Source organism: Notothenia coriiceps, unplaced genomic scaffold (genome assembly GCF_000735185.1).
Source record: "Notothenia coriiceps isolate Sejong01 unplaced genomic scaffold, NC01 NC01_scaffold00013790, whole genome shotgun sequence".
Lineage (NCBI taxonomy): Eukaryota > Metazoa > Chordata > Actinopteri > Perciformes > Nototheniidae > Notothenia > Notothenia coriiceps.
In genome coordinates this window covers 3,865-27,001 of record NW_011346491.1, presented here as the reverse complement: position 1 = coordinate 27,001, position 23,137 = coordinate 3,865, and the positions used below count along the sequence as shown (strand labels likewise).

Sequence of the window (23,137 nt, the reverse complement as noted above, 5' to 3'; positions counted from 1 at the left end):
AGCTCAAATGCTTTTTATCTCAAGGGTTTACCACAAGGTACTTTTTATATCCTGCTTTTTTACACATATACTCTCTCCAGTACAGCGTTAGCTCCGAGTGTTAGCGATGCTTGCTAATGTAAGCAAAGACCATATTACGTCCAACACACGTTGCGCATTGTTTCTGATAGCGACGTTTCTGATTGGGCCGTGGGCGTAAAGCCAGCCCACATTTCAGATATAACGTCATATCGGACGCAAATCTGGATCTGTTCCGTTGTACCCCCGTTTTTAGAGATGTGGGTACGGAGGAAAAGAGAGAGGGTTGTATTTTCGAGTCTCACATTTATGTATAAAAGACATCAAAAAGTGCATTTTGTACGATAGGGGACCTTAAAGACGCTAAGAACGCTAACAAACTTGTTTTTGCTGCTGTACACTGTACTTTTGACATGTATCATAGGCTACCCCCTCTTTGTTCTTCACTTCAGGCCCATGGACCTTGCCGCCATTAAAAAGAGTATCGAGACCGGTGTGATCCGCACCACCGCTGAGTTCCAGAGGGACATCATGCTGATGTTTCAGAACGCCGTCATGTACAACAGCCTGGACCATGACGTGTACCACATGGCTCTGGAGATGCAGCGCGACGTCCTGGAGCAGATCCAGCAGTATTTGGCCACCCAGCTGATCATGGAGACGTCGGAGTCCGGCATCAGCGCCAAGAGCCTGAGGGGCCGTGAGAGCACGCGCAAACAGGACTCCACTGACAAGGTGCTTCACTAGAATATTGACAAAAGCAGAGTACTGAAGAAGAGACAAGGGTGAGACACCAGGCTGACTTTAAGGTAGAAGACCCTAAAGTAGATCTGCCTGATATTTTCCAAAGCATGACATTAGTTTTTTTTTTGTATTTCCAGGTAGCCATTGGTTTGATTTGCTACCAAAATCAAGTTACTTGAATAATCCAAATAGTGGGTAATCCATCACAGTGAAAATATTTTTAATGCAACAATTCACCAATGTCCCAATTTGTTTATCCTTCAAGATTCAAGGCTTTTTTTGGTCATTTGTACATAGCTACAGTTTAGATATGTCAATGAAAAAAGTTAGGCCACAGGCTCCTCCTACAGTGCAACACAATAAAACAGATACAATAGTGCAAGTAAATACAAATAAATAGAAAATAAATAGTGCAAGGAGAGTCTATATAAAGTAATTGGAATATGATATATTAGATAATCATCATCTTATGTCCTACAATTCTTGGGTCTTAAACGGCTTTAATCTTCTATGGAGGATTATCTTTGATCCTATTTATAAAAAGACGATATGTTTTTCACTGTAGGTTCAAACCAATGGTTGACTCAAAAGCAATACATTTATTTTAAATCAGAACATGTATGCTCTGGAAAATGGTAGGAAATAATGCAATACTGTTAAGAACATTACTGACAACTATTAACCAAAGTGTACAGTAAGTTTTAACGTTAATATTCCCCGTGTTTTTCCACAACAGTATGAAAACCAACTGGTGGATTATTGGCCTGATGAATCCAATGATCATTTGGTCACCTTTTTATTTCATGAATTTTGCATGATAATGTGTGAGTGAAGTGATATTGATGTTACAGATTTGTACTACCACTTTATAACAAAACAAATGGACTTTTTTTTTTACACAATCTATAAATAACCCTAATGAAGGCCCCCGTAGAGTGTGTATTGTTGAAACATGGTAACATAAATATTTTATGAGTAGTTCTTAATATTTTGATGACTCAATCCGAAGCAAACTTTAAGTGTTCGGGGTTTTATAGCGAGCTGATAGAACTGAAACCAACAGTTGAAGGGAAGGTGCGAGGTTAAGTGTCCTGATGTGCTTTTGGAAATGGTTGACAGTAACGGGGGGTCACGTATTGTAACCCTAGTTATATAAGCACAGGCGGAGCCCTCGACCTGGGGGCCCTGTCTTTCCTATGCCGCTCGCTGAAGAGGCTGTAGGATGACGGTCGGGAGGCGTAGACGCCTTATATACTGTGGGCCTGTGCGCTCATTCAGGTAGGCTCGCCCCGATTGGCCGGCTACGTTTATGCAACTCAGTAGGTGAATGCACTCATAGCAAGATAGAGAGTAGTACCCCTAGAGTCCAGTAGAGGGCGGAGCCTGTGTGATATATAACGTATGTCTATAGTACGCATTGTACGCAGTTAATGAGTTGAACATGATGGCATGTTCCTTACATAAATCTGAAGTGTAGTGTGATAGCAGTGCAGCTAGACATCTGTTCCAAAAGTAGTTGCCTTCCATTTTATTTCAACCTTTCCTCCTGCCTTATATACTCTGTTGTTTCTTTCTTGGCCTTATTTTGCTTTCTCTTTCGACCTGCAGTGCACTTTTGTGTCACAGCTCTGATATAAATAATTTTCCTCCTGCAGGACACTGTCTCCATGTCCTCTCCTGCCTTTCTTCTTTCTCTTTTTGTAAGTACCCATCCTAAAGCCTTTACCTTTTCTTTCTGGTCTTTTTTGCCCCCTGACACAGACACTAGAGCTGCCTTGTATACCAAACCAAAGGAAAACTCATTCAAGATCAATTCAATGATTGTCTCATTCATGATTGGCTTAAACATCTTGAAGGGGTACATTAAGCCTAGACAATATGGTGTATATTAAATATCACAATATCTTTTAAACTAATACATTAATATTAATTTTGTGATGATGTTGTAGGGTTGACTCTTGGACTTTCATGAAATATTTACAAAATAATCATTTGAAATTGTTGTCTGGATATATAATGACTTAGTGGGTAAAGACAAATAATAATACAAAGTGTATTGAATCCTTTAAAACCGGGAAAAGAAAACTATTTTTCCATATAACGATATCCAAAACTAAGGGTAAAAATCACAAAAATCGTTATAATATCGATCTATTGCCCAGCCCTATGTGAAATGAGTATAATATATTGCATGTATACTCATAGGCTTTGTCTTCCTCTCTTGAACTGCAGGACGGAGGCACCAGAGGGCGCCGTTGTGCCATAGAAGCTGACCTCAAGATGAAGAAATGAAAACACCGTGACGTTTTATCCAACTGTGTTTCCGAGTTAAAGTGACAGCGACTGAATTTATTCTGTCAGTTACATGGATTATCACTCAGCATAAAATGCAGTTTCAACTTTATTTGCACTCTAAACTGTATGAGTAGACTGAATTTCGGAGGAGCCCATTTCCACTGTCAGACATGGATTACAAACTGTATAATCCCAGATTACAATGGGGCAAGAGAATAGGTCAAACCTTTCATACACCTACCTGCAGATCACTTAGATTTAGCGTGCTCAGGTTGTATTAACAGATAAATGTCACTCATAGCCTGCAAATTGGCTGAAATTAAGCCTTCATGAGGCCGAGATGCACTTCAGATTATTGTGGTTGATCTTGAGAGACATGTTGATACTAATATGTGAAACCAGAGGCCAAAGAGTCTGAGTTGCATAGAAGTCCCGAATAATCAGGGAGGTGTAGGGGGCACATCATCATTTTAAACATTTAAATTGCAGGAATTAAATCATTTGAGGATTTGTTATTTTACGTGTTATTTAAAAAGAATGCACAGATCATTTGTGGCTGTATTTTTTGTGAAACGATACCAATTCATATTCAGTATTTTTGAGTATCACATTGAACTGTTTTGTGGATTTTAAGATGTATAATCAATAAAAGCGTCGTAAAGCCCTCAACCCACTATGTTAAACTTGAATTTGCACACATGTTTCCCAAAGACTCAAACTACACCACAGCAGCCACCTTGAATCTAATCAAAAGTCTTCATGCAACGGTGGTCAGCGACAATCAGTGACATTGGAATATTGTTTGAGATTTCCTATTATAATTTTTTTATTGCAATCATTTAATATCCTTATTAATTTTTAATACGAAAGTGCTTTGCCTCATTCAGGATATTGAGGATGTCAGTAGGAGAAAGCATGCAGGTATTCTCAGGAAAGCCAAGTGGCTCGAAACTGTTAAGATGAATGAAAGCACTACAAGATAAATACGTTAAAAAGTGTTGTTTCCTAAAATATCTGCTTCTGATGTAACGTCCACACACAAATGGGACCCACTTTTTTCCCACAAATGTGAAATGTTACCAATATACTCACGGACCACTAGGGGGCGCTTACGGACCACATTTTGAGAAGCACTGCGTGTTTTATAGGTTTTTGTGCATGTGTATGGTCTGCAAAGGCTAAAAAGTTTCTCTCCCAACGTATTGACATCACTACGTAACACTCACGCTTCTATTGGCTAACTCTCCAACACATTGATAGGCTAAGGGGCGGGACATGAATCAGAGCAGACTGAGCTCTGGTTTCAGACAAGGGGTGAAAAGAGGTGCTGCAGCACAGGCAGTATGAGAAAAATAAAGACCTTTTTGAACATTAAAGCATATACACGTCACAATAGACAAATATGAACCTGATTAGCATAATATGGTTCCATTAAACCCAGGTGTATTTGGCCTTGGCCATGGTTAAGTTATATTAGTTGTACATGCAGTAAGTAAAGGAAGTTCGAGGGGAACTATTTGTAATGAATATACAGAAACGTTTTATTTTGGACTTGCTTACCTGTAGGTGTGATTCCAGATGCAGTGGTTCATATGTTTAGTACAGCTTTTTTGTAATATATTATAAATGTATGTGGATAAATCCCTCACTACCTGATCACCTTGAAACAAATCACTCTGATTCTTATAAGATTATTTACAGTCTTGGCTGATATTAAACAATAATCACTAAGTATCAAAATCCATGTACATACAGATATGTGTCACAAGCAGAGTAAATAAATACAAATGAACAAATCAGACAGGTCAAAAGATATTCTGATTACATCTTTAATTGTCAGGTATATTTGTCCTAAAACTGGTTTCTTTAGTGTTCCTCAAGTGTTCTACCTAAAACCTGACCTCCGCATGTCAGGGCAAAGGTTTTACATGTTTGTGAGTTACTGTGTGGACCTGAATATTCTAACAAATTATCATTTAGTGTGTCAGCTGTCATTAAGATGTGTTCACAATAAAAATAAATATGCAACTAATAAAAGATTCACACGGGTTTCATGCAACAGCAACAATAGGGAACACAGGATCAAATATCAACTGAAAAGTGCTTGAAATAAACCTGAATAATTTGTAAAGTAACAGCTAAGGCAGTTTGGCCGGTGAACAGAAACAAGTGTTAATGTCTGTACAGGGTTTGAATCATATGTAGTTGGGATGATAAACAAATTTAAGAAACAACTCGTAAAAGTTAGCATCCTACTCATGACAAGATCTGACAAGTTCTGATTCCTAGCTGTGGAAGAAGGCCGATTAATGTCCACAGATAATTAGTAGAATTTCAAAACATGATTTCAACGGTTAAGTAGGTTAGATTTAAGATTACATTTTTTTTTTAAACAAAACGATTCTTCTTTATAAAACATCTGTATAAATGAAAAGGTGCAGAATTTATAAAATATTTATAAAATATGGGCCGGATGTTTGTCTGAGAACAGAAGTATTTAAGCTTGTGCACGGTTTTAGGAAATGGAGGTATTGCATGACATTTAAGCCCAGCTTATCTACAGATATTGAGCTTCCTGTATCTAATCAAATCAAAATGTATTCTTCAAAACATGGCCCTCTTTTTTCATAACAGTCACCCTTTAACCTCACCTGAAATACTGAAACTTCCTGAATACCAGAAGCTTAATGACCAATGCAAGCAGAACTGCAGGGAGCTGGAAGCTATTTATTTTTGGCAAGGACATGTTTTTAAGATAACTCAATCAGATAAATGTGCTAGTGATACATGTTTGACTCTATTGTGCTTATTGATTTAGTTCAAATCGCCTAGATAAACACATTATAGCTCCTTTTTAAATCTGATTTGTCTGTAATAATAAATAATAAGTCCTTTCCTTTACAGTAAAGAAGCTCTCAGCTTTGTCCAACGACTACAGTATTATTTAAGTTGTTGAACTTCCTATAGAAAACCGATTAGCCAAGATGCTCAAGTAACATTCACTCTATTAACTAATAAATAAATACTTCAAAAATTTCAGCCAGGACACAAAAACATTCAACAAAATAAATACAAGTAAACCTAAACAAATAAAACATGTACGTGTGAACATACTACTGCCTTCATAACCCCAAAAGGAGACTCCCATATGTGCGTCATGCCATTTCTATAAGAAAGTTTAAAGGCTCCGAGACATCATCACACTGCCACAGTGAGTTTGCACCTGATGCAACTCTTATTTTCTACCATCAAAGAGGAGAGAAGGCACATTGTTTCCAGTGGCATAATCTCCCACCGACTGCGCTGTACCTAAAAGAGGTTTCTTTACAAAGTGGCCAGATTAAAATCACACATCTGGATAAAATGTGTTATTGTAAAGTCTGCAAAGAAACACGTTCTCCTCTCAAACAGTCCTCAATTGGCTCTCTGATGCCCGACCAATCGATGGAGTTTGTCACAGTTGTCCAGCCTCATCGACTCCGCCTTCTGCTTTAACCGCTCGTCTCGGTACAGCTGCCCGAGGTTCGCCAGGTCGGATTCTGAGAAGGAGAACGGGATCGCAAAAGAAAGATGTATGACTAGCATTCAGAATAACTTTCTTTCTGGCAGAGACTTAGATGAAAAGAGAAAGATCATTCTCTTGTCAGTATGTTACATATAATTTAATCAGCAGCCAGTTAGCGTAGCTTAGCATAAATCAATTAATCAAAACTCACCTTTTCACTCTTTCCTTCAACTCCTAATCCACTAACCCCTTGTCCTTATTCCACCTAGCTTTTTACTTTTTACAACAACCACTTCTTGTCAGTCAGTGTCCTTTTCATTTCGTAACTATAACGTTTAAAGATATACAGTTAACATAGTTAATCTATATATAAATTAAATTATGCTTTTTTTAATGTTCAGTGTTGCTTCCCTGCCGCGTTTGGGTAACCAAATCTACCTAAGACAGAAATCTAACAACTGATTGGGCTAGCATTTATTGCTCGTTTTGGTTAAACTTAAGCAGTCATTTTCTTTAGTGTGTTGCCCAAAAGTTGGTATAAATGTGGTTATTAATGAGGTATGAAATATGCATTTTAAGTTAATGAAATGCAGTCATGGACAGTTAAGAGTGTACGTACAGGGGTTTTCCACTCAACGTTAGTGAACAAAAATGGTGTGGTTCAGTCTTTAACTTGTTTGTTTTAGAACAGTACAATAAATGAAGTATAATTTGCTTTTCTTTGGGGGGGGGTCTATGTGCTGGACTATTTCTTAGGTAAGACCAGTTGCTGGGCAACCAGCGAGACTGCAGGAGCTTCTGGCTGCGGCTCTTAAAGCGAATAAGCATATTTCCCAAGTGTTGCACACACTTCCTTTAACAGTGACCAATTTTAAGATATATGCAAGTGCTTACAATAGCAGGAGACAATATAAAAACACTTGATATTAAATCTACTTTATTCAAAGTCATGATGAGTATCTCGCTTACTCTGCTGTTTCTCTTTCCAGCAGCTGTTCTGCAGGTGCTCGATATAGTCGTTCTCGATAGTTTTCTCTAGTTCATCCAGCCCCGCTCCTCTGTACTCTTTGTCAAAACTTTTGTCCACGTAGTACGGCACGCCCATGTGCTGCGTTTCCCTGGAGACCACCAGCCCGATGGCCCTGAAACCCAAACACAGGATTAAAATGTGTCCAGTAAAAACCATGGTGTGAACCGTGGAGTATCCCAGGGGTCTGGTGAAGTGTCATTGAAGTAAGGTCAATGCTGTGGCACACTCACGGCTTATAGAAGAGACTGAAGGCCGGGTTAATGGCCATCATCTGAGTAAACACTGATATGAGGATTAGCACCAGCACAGGGAGGAGCTGCAGCAGCGCTGTGAAGGTGTTCTGTGGGAAGATGAAATCAGCAGATTACAAAGCATATAATACTGCATGTAGGCTGCACTGATTCACGCCAGCACAGAACGTATGTCTTTGAAGCACCATGCAAAAAAAAGGCACTTCCGTGATGAAGAAAATAAATGAAAGACATGAAATCAATCATTATAGGAATCTGTCACCAGCCATGTTGAAATGGATCTCCCAAAAGTGCAATTTTTGCCCGTGCATGTTAATAATTAGGATATTCACAAGAAGAGCTTGCTGTGGTTAGTCTTTCTGTCTTGTGAGTCACTGACCTGACTCTGGTTCTCCTCCACCACCACCTCCTCGCGCCTCTCAAAAGCACGTCGACGACGAGGCTGATAGAACTGAGAGTAGGAGGCGCCCTGGTTGGTGTACATGTGGATATTTCCTGTAGAGAGACACGTGCAGTTTTACAGCATTTACATGTTTCAGAAGACAGTGGATCACAGTCCTAAACTGTTGACAGAACCATTTGTCGGACCAAAAACTTGAATGTTTGCTTCCCTACAGCAAGTGATACTGCTCTGCATGAATGAGGTGTGAATGTGTGAATGACTCGTAGTATTTGAGGGACGAAAAGACCCGATCAATTGCTATATACTGTAAGTACAGTACATTTACCATTAAACACAACTTTTCAAACATAGGTAAGAACAATGAATCTGAATGTTATCAACATCGAAAATGTATTATTCAGATTGCAGGAGGCAAAATATTTGTTAAAGGTGAAATGTGTTTTAAAATATATATATATACATACAGTGGGGCAAAAAAGTATTTAGTCAGCCACCAATTGTGCAAGTTCTCCCACTTAAAAAGATGAGAGAGGCCTGTAATTTTCATCCTAGGTATACCTCAACTATGAGACAAAATGAGAAAAAAAAAAAATCCAGAAAATCACTTTGTCTGATCTTTAAAGAATTTATTTGCAAATTATGGTGGAAAATAAGTATTTGGTCAATAACAAAAGTGAATCTCAATACTTTGTTATATACCCTTTGTTGGCAATGACAGAGGTCAAACGTTTTCTGTAAGTCTTCACAAGGTTTTCACACACTGTTGCTGGTATTTTGGCCCATTCCTCCATGCAGATCTCCTCTAGAGCAGTGATGTTTTGGGGCTGTCGCTGGGCAACACGGACTTTCAACTCCCTCCAAAGATTTGCTATGGGGTTGAGATCTGGAGACTGGCTAGGCCACTCCAGGACCTTGAATTCCTTCTTACGAAGCCACTCCTTCGTTGCCCGGGCGGTGTGTTTGGGATCATTGTCATGCTGAAAGACCCAGCCACGTTTCATCTTCAATGCCCTTGCTGATGGAAGGAGGTTGTCACTCAAAATCTCACGATACATGGCCCCATTCATTCTTTCCTTTACTCGGATCAGTCGTCCTGGTCCCTTTGCAGAAAAACAGCCCCAAAGCATGATGTTTCCACCCCCATGTTTCACAGTAGGTATGGTGTTCTTTGGATGCATTCTTCTAGTGTTTGGAGGTTTAGAGTTTTTACCAAAAAGTTATATTTTGGTTTAATTCTGACCATATGACATTGACATGTCATATGACACGTCTGGCACTGCAGGATTTGAGTCCCTGGCGGCGTAGTGTGTTACTGATGGTAGCCTTTGTTACTTTGGTCCCAGCTCTCTGCAGGTCATTGACTAGGTCCCCCCGTGTGGTTCTGGGATTTTTGCTCACCGTTCTTGTGATCATTTTGACCCCACGGGGTGAGATCTTGCGTGGAGCCCTAGAGCGAGGGAGATTATCAGTGGTCTTGTATGTCTTCCATTTTCTAATAATTGCTCCCACAGTTGATTTCTTCACACCAAGCTGCTTACCTATTGCAGATGCAGTCTTCCCAGCCTGGTGCAGGTCTACAATTTTGTTTCTGGTGTCCTTTGACAGCTCTTTGGTCTTGGCCATAGTGGAGTTTGGAGTGTGACTGTTTGAGGTTTTGGACAGGTGTCTTTTATACTGATAACGAGTTCAAACAGGTGCCATTAATACAGTTAACAAGTGGAGGACAGAGGAGGCTCTTAAAGAAGAAGTAACAGGTCTGTGAGAGCCAGAAATCTTGTTTGTATTGACCAAATACTTATTTTCCACCATAATTTGCAAATAAATTCTTTAAAAATCAGACAATGTGATTTTCTGGATTTTTTTTTCTCATTTTGTCTCTCATAGTTGAAGTGTACCTAGGATGAAAATTACAGGCATTTTTTTTTTCAAAATCATTCCCTCCTTCTCACCTGTGGGAAATCTTCCCCCAAAGAAAATATTGAAGAGTTCCTCGGGGGAAATGTCGGCCTCGAAGTCTCTGTTGAAGCTTCGGTAGTATCCATGGCGACTGTGGCTGGAGGGTTGGGGTGCGCTGGAAGCAGCAGATTGATCTCCGTATTGATCGTACTGCTGCCTCTTCTCTGGATTGCTCAGCACTGCATATGCGTTGCCTATTGCTGTCGGAAAGAGAGGGAAACATTTGGTTTTAGCCTTCATTCAGCCCAAAGCAACATAGAAACAAAAAATACAACTGGGAGAAATCCCCTAGTTTAATGTCCCATAGTAGTAAACCGGAAGTATAATGTTGCCCTGATATTATTTAGCTACAGGTGGGAACCTCATTGACCTTCATGGATGCTGAATTATTAATTGGCAGTTCTGATTTGCTAAATGAAACCATGTACAGTATGTAAAGAAAATAGAGAACCGCAGTGACGCGTCCTAAAACCAAAGCAATTTCTCCATAGGATTTTGGAAAATAGCTGGAAATAAGGTCTGTGGTTGAGACACATTTAAGAGACGGATCACGTTTTGTTCAGCCGGATAATCTCCACATGTCTACCCTACTTTTATAATTTTCTAATCATAAATCTAGTCGCCAGAAGCAAAATGCTAACGTTATGCTATAAAGGAACTACAGCAGGGTCGCTGCTTCAACGTCACGCCAACTTAAGATCCATATTCAAAACTACAGATTCAAATTGTACAAGTTGAAGCGTTTGTTTTAACAGTTTGCAGGAGGCAGGTACCGGTACTTGCCTTCAAGCAGAACAGGGCAAACAAACTTAGTGGGAGTGTTCACGTGTTCGGTGTAATGACGTACAACGGCCTGGACAACTTCTGTAGTCCTATTCAGCCACTTGTTAACAACCATCGTTTTTCACACACGTAACCTCTTCAAAAATCACCAGTGGGGTCACTGCTGATGTGTTTAATGTCGTAGAACAAAACGTGATCCGTCTCTTCAATTTGTGTCAACCACAGACCTTATTTCCAGATATTTTCCAAAACCCTATGGAGAAATCCCATTGCTTTTTGTCGAAGGAACCGGCAGTGATACAAATGCTAACTTACTTCCGGGTTTTAGGACGCGTCACTGCGGTTCTCTATTACTACTGAGTTTATTACTAAAAAAATAAATATCTCAAATTGTGTTTCATGAATGTGTGTTTAGGTTTGACTGAGTTATGAGTAGGGCTTGGAGAAAATAGGATTGTATTGTGGATCGGGATAAAAAACCACTTAGGATAATCATGAACATCCTCACAAGTGACTTGAAAAAAATATTGCTTGCTATCATAGTAGACAAGTGAAAAAAAAAGAGAGCCTTATTTATAAAAAACAAGGAATAATGCCAAACTTATCGTGTACGAAAGAACAGATGTATCTATGCCATATTTCTGCAGAGGGACCTGATGTTAAGGGTGTTGAATCTGTGTGTCTCATCTGTTTTTTATCTTTCTCCTCCCCATCCCCTAATCCCACACAGTTTTAAAACGGCAGCCCTGAATACATACAAACAGCTTAACAAAGACTTTCTAAAATAAAACCAACCAGTAAGACTGTGTCACCCAGCCTCAAGCTGCTGCCCTGCCTGTAGTGTAATGTGTAAACAACTACAAGCGAGGGAGTCGTTTTTGAACTGACCTTGACCTCTAAATTAAAAACAATATATTTTGTGGGATAAATAAAGTCTCATTATGTCAAAGTACTGTCAGTGTCCAGCAACATGGTCAAAATACTTACAAAAAAGGCACATACAAAGTCATAGTCACCAATCTCACAGAAAACAATCCCTGCTTTCTCATCTGTCAAAACTCATACCTTTGAAAGCATCCGTAGCTCCTGGAGCAAAGTTCTTGTCGGGGTGAAATTTGAGGGCCAGCTTCCTGTACGCCTTCTTCAAATCCTCATCACTGGCATTTTTGGTAACACCGAGAATTTCGTAAAAGTCCTTGCAATTCTTTATCCTGCAATAACATTTTTTAAAGGTCACCTATTATGCAAAATCCACTTTTTCATGTCTTTTATACATAAACATGTGTCCCCTCTGTGTAGAGAGACTCTGAAAGTTTCAGGAAAAAATATTCTCTCACTTTTTCTCCTGATCCATTTCTATAAAAACCTGATCAGATTTTGGCCACTTTATGATGTCATAACGATTTTGAGGCTTGTGTAACCATTAGCCAATCACCAACCAAGGGAGGTACCCCCCCCCCCTTATCACCTGAATTTCCTCCTAGAGCACCATTGTGTTCTTTTTAACCAAATATCTCTCAGAGGGGCGTGGGGAGTGGCTCCTTAATTTCATCTAAAGTAACAGAACTTTTGAAACAGGGCACATAGGTGCTTCATAGTATGTAACACAGCCAAAGTGATAGGAACAATTAATGTGGTCAGTCTGTCTAAAAAACGCTTTGAGCCACAGTTTACCTGAGAACGCCCTGGCGCTGGTCCTCGCTGTAGCTTTTCTTGTCATCAACACTCGCATGACTTGGTTCCTCGTCTCTAAGTTCCTCGTCTCTCCAGCCGGCTGGCGGGGGAACGTGGTTTGATTGTGGAGCAGCGGTGCCTCCATTCCTCACTATGGCGTCTATTAGCACTATGGAACAAAAACAGTGTCTGAGGTCAGCTGACAGATCAAATGGGAATGGAGAAAGGTGGCTGAGAAAGCTTAAAACAGAAAATACAGGTTGCCAACCAAAATGTACAGTATACAGATGGATGACAGTTTAAAAAGGAAAACCAACATTAAGTAACCGAGTTAGACATTTGGCCACCACAAGACTCCAGAACAAAATACTCTTTGACTACTTCTGTTACTCTAATGAAACACTGTTCTTCATAGTGGTGGAGGGGGGTTGTCACATTGCTCCCAACATCTCCCTTTAGTGATTACAATCTGGTGGTGGCCAACTTAATTATTCACATCATTTTCATATTCAAACCATCCCTGGTTCCTTCTACTGTGTGTTTAGGCATGTGCACATGTTTCCCCACTGATTTCCGGCTTTTGAAGAAATACAAATGGATACATTTATACATATTTCCTTTGCACTGTATATCAAAAGCCTTTCCCTACTTGCATCACAAGTGGAAAACTTGTCCAATGGAACAAGTTGGCATTTAACTGCCCCATGCACATTGTGTACAAAGAGATCCAGGAATTATACGAAAGCATTAATATGCTGGCTATGATGCCATTACTGAAAAGCTATTAGGCAAGATAAACAACAAGAGTCGCAGTCAGATTTTAACATTGCCCAACAGTGTGTTCACAGAGAGGGGGGAGGGAGCATTTCAGCAGGCAGCCTACAAGGAATATGTATTGAAGCAAGACAGCCTCTAAAAATAGTAGTTCAGTGCACCCATCTTGAATTATGTTAAATAATGTTTGTACAGTTAATCCTCGGGGTAAATGTGCACATTGAGCCATGTTAGCTAGTCAGTGTGCTATTGCAGAATGTGCGTCAGCTAATTTTACCTCTGGCCCGGGTGCTGGGGTAAATATTCTGGGCTTCATAGAGCAGCTGCAGAGCCCGATCTTTCCGTCCTGACCGTAAACACAGCTTCGCCTTCTCTATCAGCCGGTCTGCTTCTGCTTTGTCCATTGCAACGTATTATTCTGCTGAATCAATCGCTGTCTCTAGAGGTCTGTCCCTGGGCACCGAGAGTCAATATCATATGGTAAAGCGACCCGCTGCAGCTAACGAGAGATAGCCGATTAGCTTTGGTGTCAGGCAGCTGCGTAAGAGGTGCAGTCACTCAGAAGTCCTCCGCACTATCCGGTCTGCAGACGGCTGTTGTTCGGCTGCAAACAGGCCTGCAGCTGGGCCATTATTTTAAAAGATAAAGGTAACAAATGCACTGTTTTGCTGTCTGTTTTTATTAAGCGGTGTTTAGCAGGCCACCCTGTTAAATGTATCTCTGGACCCACTGAGCTGTGATGGACAAGAGGTGGAGGCAAGACGTCATATCCTGTGGCGTAAACTCTGAAATCTGTATAAATCCGCCCTTATATTGACTTTTAATGTAATTTACTTGGTTATCAGTTAATAATATAGTATAGCAGGACATATAGTGTTTATATACCGCTACTTCACGCTTCACCCATCTATTAACTAACGGTACTTGGTTTAAAAAACCCAGAGAGTTGAGTAACATTAGCAGGTGTAGCTGATGCTGATGCAGCATTCAAGGTCTTTCATTGGTTGTGGTGCATGGAATATAATACACAAAACAGACCTAAGATTATTATTATTGGTGTTTTATGTATTTATTTATCCATTCAGTGGCTTATTGCCTGCCTTTGATTGTCATGGGACAACAGAGATGTAATGGATATTTTTAAACGTTTAATTAACTGCTACAATCAACCAACAAAACTGCATATTTAGCTAATGGATATCTCTGAAAAACTGGTGATTGACATGAAAGGCAGTCTAGGTTATTATATTACATTTAAGATACTGATGCACAAGTCAATTTAAAGTGTAAATATTCTTGCTTGGTTCACAATTGACATAATTTAAGATTCGGAGAAGTACAAATTGCATCAGTAAATTAGAAACCATTCAACACATTTTTGTTCATGCATATTTTATTCAAGAGTAAAAAAATGTGATTTCGTCCCATAGGGCATGCTTACAATGTGTGTATCATTTAGGAAGTCAAATGCCAAAACATATTTCCATAGGTAATAAAAAATGTTGCAAGATAAAATCCATTATATTTGTTTGTTGAAATATGCATGTAGACCATACAAGAACCAGAAACAGAGGAAGGAAAATAACCATAAGCTAAATTGTAACAATAATAATATCAGCAGTAAATATAACCAGAGTACAATGTTTCCTGTTTAACGTAAGTGCGACACACGATTTTCTTTGAGTCCGATTCATTTACATTTGAAAACCATGCTATCATGCTTAGGCAGCCTGAAAGTTGCTTTTCACTGAGATTATATTCATTCACACTATTGAACATTTTCTGTACATCAGTACAACCAAAAAAATAAAAATAAACACAAGGATTCAAACCTTAGAAGGGCATCTCTGCATACAATAAATCAATATAAAAATTAAAAGCAGTGGTAATAAATAACAGAATGAAAAAAATGAAACAATCAAAAGGAAGCCTATTTATAAAATGTATAAAACAAGACAAATCAAACTACAAATGTAAATAAAAAATAAAAATAATTCAAGTTCACTATTTGAAACACAACTATCACAATTATAATCTCACATAACAATTAGGAACTTAATTGCATGCATTGATGCGTTCCGTACCATAGATGCTGTGTTTAAAATCACTTTTTGTCCATCCTTAATTCACATACCTTTATCATTAAATAGAAAGATGACATAGAAATTAGAAAATATATTAATGGATGAAAGGAAATTGTAGAAATTCATGTTGCACACTTTTTTGGGCTTCAAAACTTTCGCCATTCTTTTATTTTGAAAGAACCAGAATGTTTCCTGTTTGAATTGTTTCTTTTCTCTTCCTCGATCAGTTATTTGGACACGGGAAAAGTTATTTTATTTCAATCTCAAGTGTAGGTGTACCCATTTCCCCCCTGTACTGCACAGTTAAATTAGATTAGATAAGAAAAAGATAATTGAGAAATAAAAAAACGATATAACACATTTCGACGTGGGTGGATTGTTAACCAAAAGCCTTGTCTCTACTGCTAAATAGTCATGAAGGACGTACTTCTGACAACTTTAAATTCATCTAAGCTACATTTTAGTGAACAAAAAACGACATTTCGGTCAGGATACATTCTTCAAATCCTTAAGATGCATTTGTCCAGATGGATCTAATTAGCTTATTCCAAATAACATGGGTAGTTATATGATCTTTAAACAAAGCATGAATGCATTCACAAATTTGTAGAATTTCCTTCTCACTCTGATATATTACTTTATAGCTCTTAAGCATGAAATCTCATTGAATTGGCAGCACAGCAGAAAGTGCAATAACTCAAAGGGCGCTAACGTATACTTGATTCGGATGCACGTAATCTTTTACGTTCTCATAGCAACAAGCAGGTGAGACATAATCAGGTAGTGTGTGACAGCAGGGTTTTCCCCAAAGTTCAACATAAATTCTTCTCCTTTCCTCTCTGTGGTCCAGAAACAGGTGTTAAAGCCACTTCGTTGTCATAGCAATGCAGAGATGAGAGAAAGGCTCCTTCAGTGGAGGATGCTCGAGTGTATACTTTCCAGAAGGTGTGCGAGGTATTAGCTTGATCAAATGCCATGCATCTCTCAGGAGAACTACTTTAATGGAGCGGAAGAAAACTATTTAAGGATGGTCTTGATAAAAATAAAACCCTTTGAGATTCCCCCTATGGACGTAGATGAAATTGTATCCTTAAATGGGATAGTGTGCTCCTTTTTGGGGGCATTTCCAGATCTTGGTGTTTCCAAGTGGAACTACTTTCTCCAAATGCTCCTTTCATCCCCTCCCTTTTCCCTCGTCCCCTCCAAGTGACTTCTTGCTAGGAGATGACTGATAATGAGGGAGGTGAGGAAAGGAGCAGTGCTGGATTTGACTGTAGTGTACACAAGGAGCAGTGGCTTTGTGAGTCTTCTTCCCCCTGCAGGATGACCGCGTCGTACTACAAGGTAAATCAATAAGTTTAGTTTAACTGGTAAGCTTGCACTGCAGGTTTTTTAAAGAGGTTCACATTGATATTCTTTCTTTTATCTTTCCTTCTCACAAAGTGGTGTTAATACTAGCAAAACATGAATTTGTGAGTGATTCATAATAAACACTTTATGATACAGTAACATGATTTGTGTGGCATGGATACTGCAATTATGTCTTCTGCCAGGCTCTGTAATGAAGGAGCAGACGTTTGTCAGCACTCAGAACAACACAACCCCCAACAAGTCAGTCTTTAATTGAACTGAGAAAGGGAACAACAGGCAGAAACAACTTTCAACCGATCCGTTTTCAACCCAGCTGCAGCCTTGTGGCCTCCCTTACCCTTGCCCTCCGCTGAACCCCCCCCTCCCCCAACTGTGCGATGACATACTGCCATGAAAGAAATGACCTTTTTCGCCCGTTTAAGTTTTGCTGCAGATTTTCATGTTCTGTCTGTAGGCCTGGTTTATTTCTATGTTCTGAGGCCTGAATTCCCCTTTTGGCAATGTCTTGCTGCACAGCGAACAGCAGCATTGTTCTGAGGCTCAGACAGCACATCACTGGATGTCGCTGTTGTCATCCGTGCCGTTTGCCTCTGACATATTCATCTTTCCCATTGAGTGACCCACGTGGTTCACCCCGTCCTTGCGAGGCGGCATGCGCTCGTTGATGCGGTCCAAGCCCTTGGCCTCTGCAAAGCTGGCGATCTTGTGCTGGGGGGAGAACCCACGGATAGCTATAAATAAAAAAAAGGACACGTACATGGATCAGAATCACCTTGTAATGTCTTGGAGCATTTTTTTAAATCATGTCTTGTTAAACTTCATATTATCCCCAAGATATACAGTATCAAAGGCTTTTGGGATTTAACAGGCAGTGAATCGATCGCAATTAAGAACAAAGAAGAATATTTCAATAATCATTTAGTGATTTTCTTTGTTTCTCTCTCTTTACCCAGTGTAGCAGTTTATGATATTCTGTTATCTTTGCAAATAACATTATTGATAAAGCAACCCACGGATAACAAAAAACTATATATAAATGGATCAGAATCACATTTTTTTTAAATCATGTCTTGTTAAACTGTATATTTCCCCCAAGATCAAATGCTGTTGGGATTTAACAGGCAGTGAATTGATCGCAATTAAGAACAAAGAAGCATATTTCAATAGTGATTTTCTTTGTTTGTTTTTTTTACCCAGTGTAGCATACTACCAGTTAATGATGTTCAGTTATCTCTGCAACTAACATTATTGATATAGCAAAGTAGAAGCTGCTGCATTTTTATTACTTTCCCTCAGATTTCCTCCGTTTGGGAAAAGCCTGAGAAAGTCTCCAAACACATAAAAAATAAAAAATAAACACAGAGTTTTACCTACCTTTGTGAAGAATACAATTCTCAACAAACAGTGTTTAAAAAAAGTCAACCCCCCTGCTAGTTCATACAAAAATGTGCATGTAAAAAGATAAAAATAAAGTGTGTTAGTACTGCAAATAGCTCTCTCGTACCGAAGCTTTTGAGTAGTGAGCAATGATTACCTCAGACATATCACGAGGAACTGAGGCTTCAGGATGCATATTTCATGTTGATGCTGTTCTCTTTCTTGTTCTCGTGCATGCAACACTTTTTTTAAAACCAGATGGAGGCCATTTAGAAGCCAAACCAAAAAACAATGAAGTCTTGTATCATGCAGCTTGTAAGCAGCACTTGACCTTGCAGTGTTTTCAATTTGTCGTGAAGTTGTCCTGTGAAATGTGGCTTGACGGAGTTATTGTTAATGTGTGGGATGTTGTGTGGGATGTTGTGTGTATGAAGTGTTTCTGGAGGAAGCCCTGACAGTATGTGGGTGGGAGATGGACCGCAGGTTTACCTTCTCCGTCCTCATCAGTCGTCTCCTCGATTGCTTCAATGGCTTCAANGTAGTGTCTCTACTTTAAAGAGTCCTTTCCTGCTGATGTTCAGGTGTATATCAGTATGTAGTGTCTCTACTTTAAAGAGTCCTCTCCTGAACATCAGCAGGAGAGGACTCTTTAAAGTAGAGACACTACATACTGATATACACCTGAACATCAGCAGGAAAGGACTCTTTAAAGTAGAGACACTACATACTGATATACACCTGAACATCAGCAGGAAAGGACTCTTTAAAGTAGAGACACTACATACTGATATACACCTGAACATCAGCAGGAGAGGACTCTTTAAAGTAGAGACACTACATACTGATATACACCTGAAAATAAGCAGAATTTAGTTAATAGCTCATATCTGGGAAGATGGTAGCGTCTGCCATTATCCTTTAAGTGATCATAAAATAGTCATTATGCATTATTTACACATAGTGTCAGTGTGGGATTTAAGCCTCTGTCCCTCAGCTCATGAGAACAAAGGGACCAGTCTCCACTGAACCATCACATCCCCTCCTGTGAGACGACCAGTCCTTCATGGTTGCCCCCAAAAACCCTCTAATGTTCTAACACTTCAATATGCAGTGGTTGGGTGGGTTATGTTAGAAATGTAATCCGTTACAATTACTATTAACTAATGTTTACCTGGTTCTTCATTTTCATGTGTTTTGGCACATTTGTGTTTTCCATAATTGCATCGATTTAGAAACTGCAGTGTTTTGGGACATTGAAACATCTTTCCACCTGTCGACCACCGTACTTCAGAATTAGAATTTGGAGATGTAAGTGAAATATTACACAAATCAAATCAGGCAACCAATATAACAAAAATATCAGCAAGTAAAACATTTTCAACCGGCTCTAATTTGTGCTGCTCTGAGGAAACCAACGTCTATTCAGTTAATGTCTTTTAAAATGAAATGTCTATCTGTGCTGCCTTTTGATTTAGCTTTGTTTTCGAACACACCTCCATACTTCCATTTTATGAAGCTCTCCTCCTCTGGTGCATTCATCTTTCCAACTATTGAGCACCACCTCCCTCTGCTTGAGCACGTAATCACTGCACTTGTGGTGAGTGATTCCTCTTAAACAAAGCAATGCTTACGGAGTCCCAAAGGTGTCCCAAAAAATAAATAAATTAGCTAAAAAATTGTGTTTGCATGCAAAAAATAGATAAATAAATTAAGAATATGAAGTTTTTATGCATTCACTCGTATGTTTCCACAAGTACTAATTTAAATATTTCCACATTTATTTTGAAATGTGTTTTTTTTTCCTACTTTTTTATATCATTTTTCACTTTTATTGCGATTTTTTTGCATCTCCTGTTCAAAAATAAGGGATGCTCTCCACTGGCTCCCATTGGCTGATTAGTGTGTGAGGAACAACAATGGTGGCGTACAGGATGTGAGTTATTTGGCAATTACATTTAGAAATACATACTTCTTTCCCAGACTGATAATCCATCAAGAGCCTAAGGAAACCAAATCCATGTGGACATAAACAAATGAATACACACTTCATTAAAAATATATATTTATTGCATCTTGATCCTATCTTTCTAAGCACATTTTCCATTTATTCTTTCACTATTTATTTATTTATCTATTGCTTTTGTCAGTATATTTGGCTCCCATTGGCTGATCAGTGTGTGAGGAACAACAATGGTAGTGTGTACAGGATGTGAGTTTTTTGTAAAACACAGCCTGATAATCCAATGAGAACACGAGTAAACCATAAATCCATGTGGACATGAACAAATGAATAAATACTTACTTTAAAGGGGACCACCTATCATGCAAAATGCACTTCAGTTGATGTCTTTTATACATAAGTATGTGTCCCCGATGTGTTAGGGAACTCACGCAGCGTCAGAAAATAAAACCCTCTCTCTTTTCCTCCGTACCCAAATCTCTAAAAACGGGGGAACAACGGAGCTGATCCAGATTTGCGTCCGATATGACGTAATATCTGAAATGTGGACCCATGGCCCTATCAGAAACGTTAATATCAGAAACAATGCCCGACTGTTTTGGACGTAATATGGTCGGTGTTTATATTAGCATCGCTAACAATCAGAGCTAACCTGTACTGGAGAGCATGTGTGTGAAGAAGCAGGAAATAAAAAGGAACTCACCTTGTGGTATAACCGGCAAGAGAGAAAGCCTTTGAGCTCCATACTGTTTCAGAGAGAATCCTTGATAATCCATGATATGGCGTTTCATCACGGCAGTATTTAGTTTAGACAGTAGCTGCCGGGTCCCGTATGAGCTCAGACCCCTCCTTTTTTTTTAATCAATTTCCTACTTTTTTTTAAAGCTTTATACCCAAATCAGCACTTTTGAAATAGAGGGATATGAGGCATGGCTAGAATGGGTGATCTGTTTGGTATTTTGAGCAAAACACTTCATAGACATGTCTTTTATATATTTGTATAGATCTGAGACCTATGCTATTGCCTAAAAATAGCATGATAGGTGACCTTTAAAATATATATTGATTGCATCTTGATCCTATCTTCCTAAACACATTTTCTATTCATTATTTCCCTATTGATTTATTTATTTATCTATTGCTTTTGTCAGTATTTGGCTCCCATTGGCTGATCAGTGGAACAACAATGGTGGCTTACAGGATGTGAGTTTGCCGTCAATGACATTTCAAAATATCTTCTTTTTTCCCAGCCTGATAATCCAATGAGAGCTAAGGAAACTGAATCCATGTGGACATAAACAAATGAATACATACTTAATTTAAACTAATATCTTGAACACATTTTCTATTTGTTTTCTCCCCTATTGATTTATTTATTTATCTATTTCCTTTGTCAGTCTTTGGCCCCCCATGAAGGGTGAAAATGCTGAGGGGCGGATCAATATGCAGGTCTCTAATTCAGCAGACTGACAGGAAGTGCTCTCCCACAGATACCATTACTGGTATTAATTCTGTCCGGGGATTGGAGAGGGTCACCACAGTGTCAGTGTTCAGTGTGGCGCTGACCTGACCTCTGCGACTGTCTTCATCTTATTTAATCCTCACCAGGAATCTGGATTTTCCTGCTAGCCTATTAGCCCGCATGGTGGTAGGGGGTTGGGGAGCTAATAGTTTTATTGGTGGTTTGGGGGCTTTCAGTCACACTTGGGAAATGTTAGTTTTATGATCAATACACCCATTTTACTGTGTATTTAACAAATTGGATATAAAATAAAGTGTGATTAACGAATGTTTTCCAATTTTGTTAATTTTACTTATTGGTATTCAGAATACATTCAAAAGAGAATAGAATATATCGTTATTGTCATCATACAAAGTACAACGACATTTCTTTGGCAACTCTCACTGCAGTACACAAATAGACACATTTAAATAAAGAATAGTGGTAAAAGCAGAGGTAGTAGCGATGACAGTGCAACGAGATGTCAATGTGGATATTTACACTTTACAAAGCTTGCAAAATGTTCTCCTCTGTTGAGCATTTGAACCAAATCAGATCACATTTAACACTTACTCCTACCGTTATCTTGTGTTAAGAAGCAATCTTCTTGATTACTATGGGCTGTGTTCAGTTCAAGAGTCACAGAAAGCCATTACAGTGAGAGGGATTGGCTCAAAGATAATAACTTAATTAACTCACAATGGAAGCATCTAGTAAATAACCATGAGATTCAGAAACCAAGTTTATATCTTTGATGAAAGAGGGGGGAAATAGGTAAGTTAAAAACCACTAAACATGCATAACGACCTGGTGGTAAGATGTATTAATGACGTGTGTATTTTCTTCTTCTTTTCCTGATTTAAATGTAGTTATTTTAAGTATATTAATGTTTATTTTCTCATGTAAGCCATGATAGTTTGACAATGACCCAGCATGAAATACACCGTCTGATAAACTGAAAATGAAACTTAGCTGTGATTAATTTCTTTGTTTATAATGTATTGTACCTGTGTGTATCTATACTTCCTGCCAATGCACTTGCCCTGTTATTACACTAATGAATGCAGGAGAGCAGAGCACAAAGGCTTCATCCTCTCGGGGAGGATCATATGTCTGCTTCCCCGGCTCCTTCCCCTTGACAAAAAACACACCCTTCAGTATCAGCATAATCAATGGGGAGTGGTGCTGGACGGTGGGCGGCTACCACAGTTTTGACGGCCTGTGATTCGCTGACATGCCCTCTAATTGGATCAAGTAGGAACTTGCTTAGCTGGATGCTTTGTGCTGGGATTGGGAGCAGCCTGCAGGAGAGAGGCAGACAGGAAGAGGGAGGAGGCCACTTGGAGGTGGGGTTGAGAGAAGAGAAAAGGGGAGTATTCTGTCTCCTCTGCCCTTCTGTGCTGCTGCAGCC

General features: G+C 39.1%; 2 protein-coding genes and 1 long non-coding RNA gene across 3 annotated transcripts in view; 1 reads left to right on the top strand and 2 right to left on the bottom strand.

The window, feature by feature from the left end:
• LOC104948140 (serine/threonine-protein phosphatase 2B catalytic subunit alpha isoform-like) overlaps positions 1 to 3,845 on the top strand; it is a 31,330-nt gene extending 27,485 nt beyond the window's left edge. Inside the window, exon 11 of the mRNA XM_010774305.1 lies at positions 3,790 to 3,845. Coding sequence (XP_010772607.1) covers positions 3,790 to 3,845 — 56 coding nt within the window. The remainder of the gene's footprint in view (positions 1 to 3,789) is intronic.
• Positions 3,846 to 4,872: 1,027 nt separating this feature from the next.
• dnajc18 (DnaJ (Hsp40) homolog, subfamily C, member 18) lies at positions 4,873 to 14,195 on the bottom strand. Its single transcript, XM_010774298.1, has 8 exons — positions 13,711 to 14,195; positions 12,660 to 12,828; positions 12,051 to 12,196; positions 10,196 to 10,402; positions 8,223 to 8,338; positions 7,823 to 7,932; positions 7,532 to 7,704; positions 4,873 to 6,596 (listed from the first exon to the last, which is right to left on the bottom strand). The coding sequence occupies exons 1-8, from the start codon at positions 13,835 to 13,837 to the stop codon at positions 6,472 to 6,474; spliced, it is 1,173 nt and encodes a 390-aa protein (XP_010772600.1). The 5' UTR covers positions 13,838 to 14,195; the 3' UTR covers positions 4,873 to 6,471.
• Positions 14,196 to 15,131: 936 nt separating this feature from the next.
• On the bottom strand, positions 15,132 to 18,836 carry LOC104948134 (uncharacterized). The gene is made up of 2 exons (XR_798637.1): positions 18,755 to 18,836; positions 15,132 to 17,619 (listed from the first exon to the last, which is right to left on the bottom strand). It is a non-coding gene; the product is annotated as an uncharacterized lncRNA (long non-coding RNA).
• Between the last annotated feature and the right edge of the window lie 4,301 nt (positions 18,837 to 23,137).

Bases quoted from the DNA above. Each gene is read 5' to 3' on its own strand.
- dnajc18 (XM_010774298.1), bottom strand. From the start codon at position 13,837: ATGGACAAAGCAGAAGCAGACCGGCTGATAGAGAAGGCGAAGCTGTGT. The intron at 8,339-10,195 runs GTGAGAAGGAGG...GTCTCTCTACAG, and splicing joins TGGGGGAAGATTTCCCACAG to GAAATATCCACATGTACACC. The intron at 7,705-7,822 runs GTGAGTGTGCCA...TTTGGGTTTCAG, and splicing joins TTCAGTCTCTTCTATAAGCC to GGCCATCGGGCTGGTGGTCT.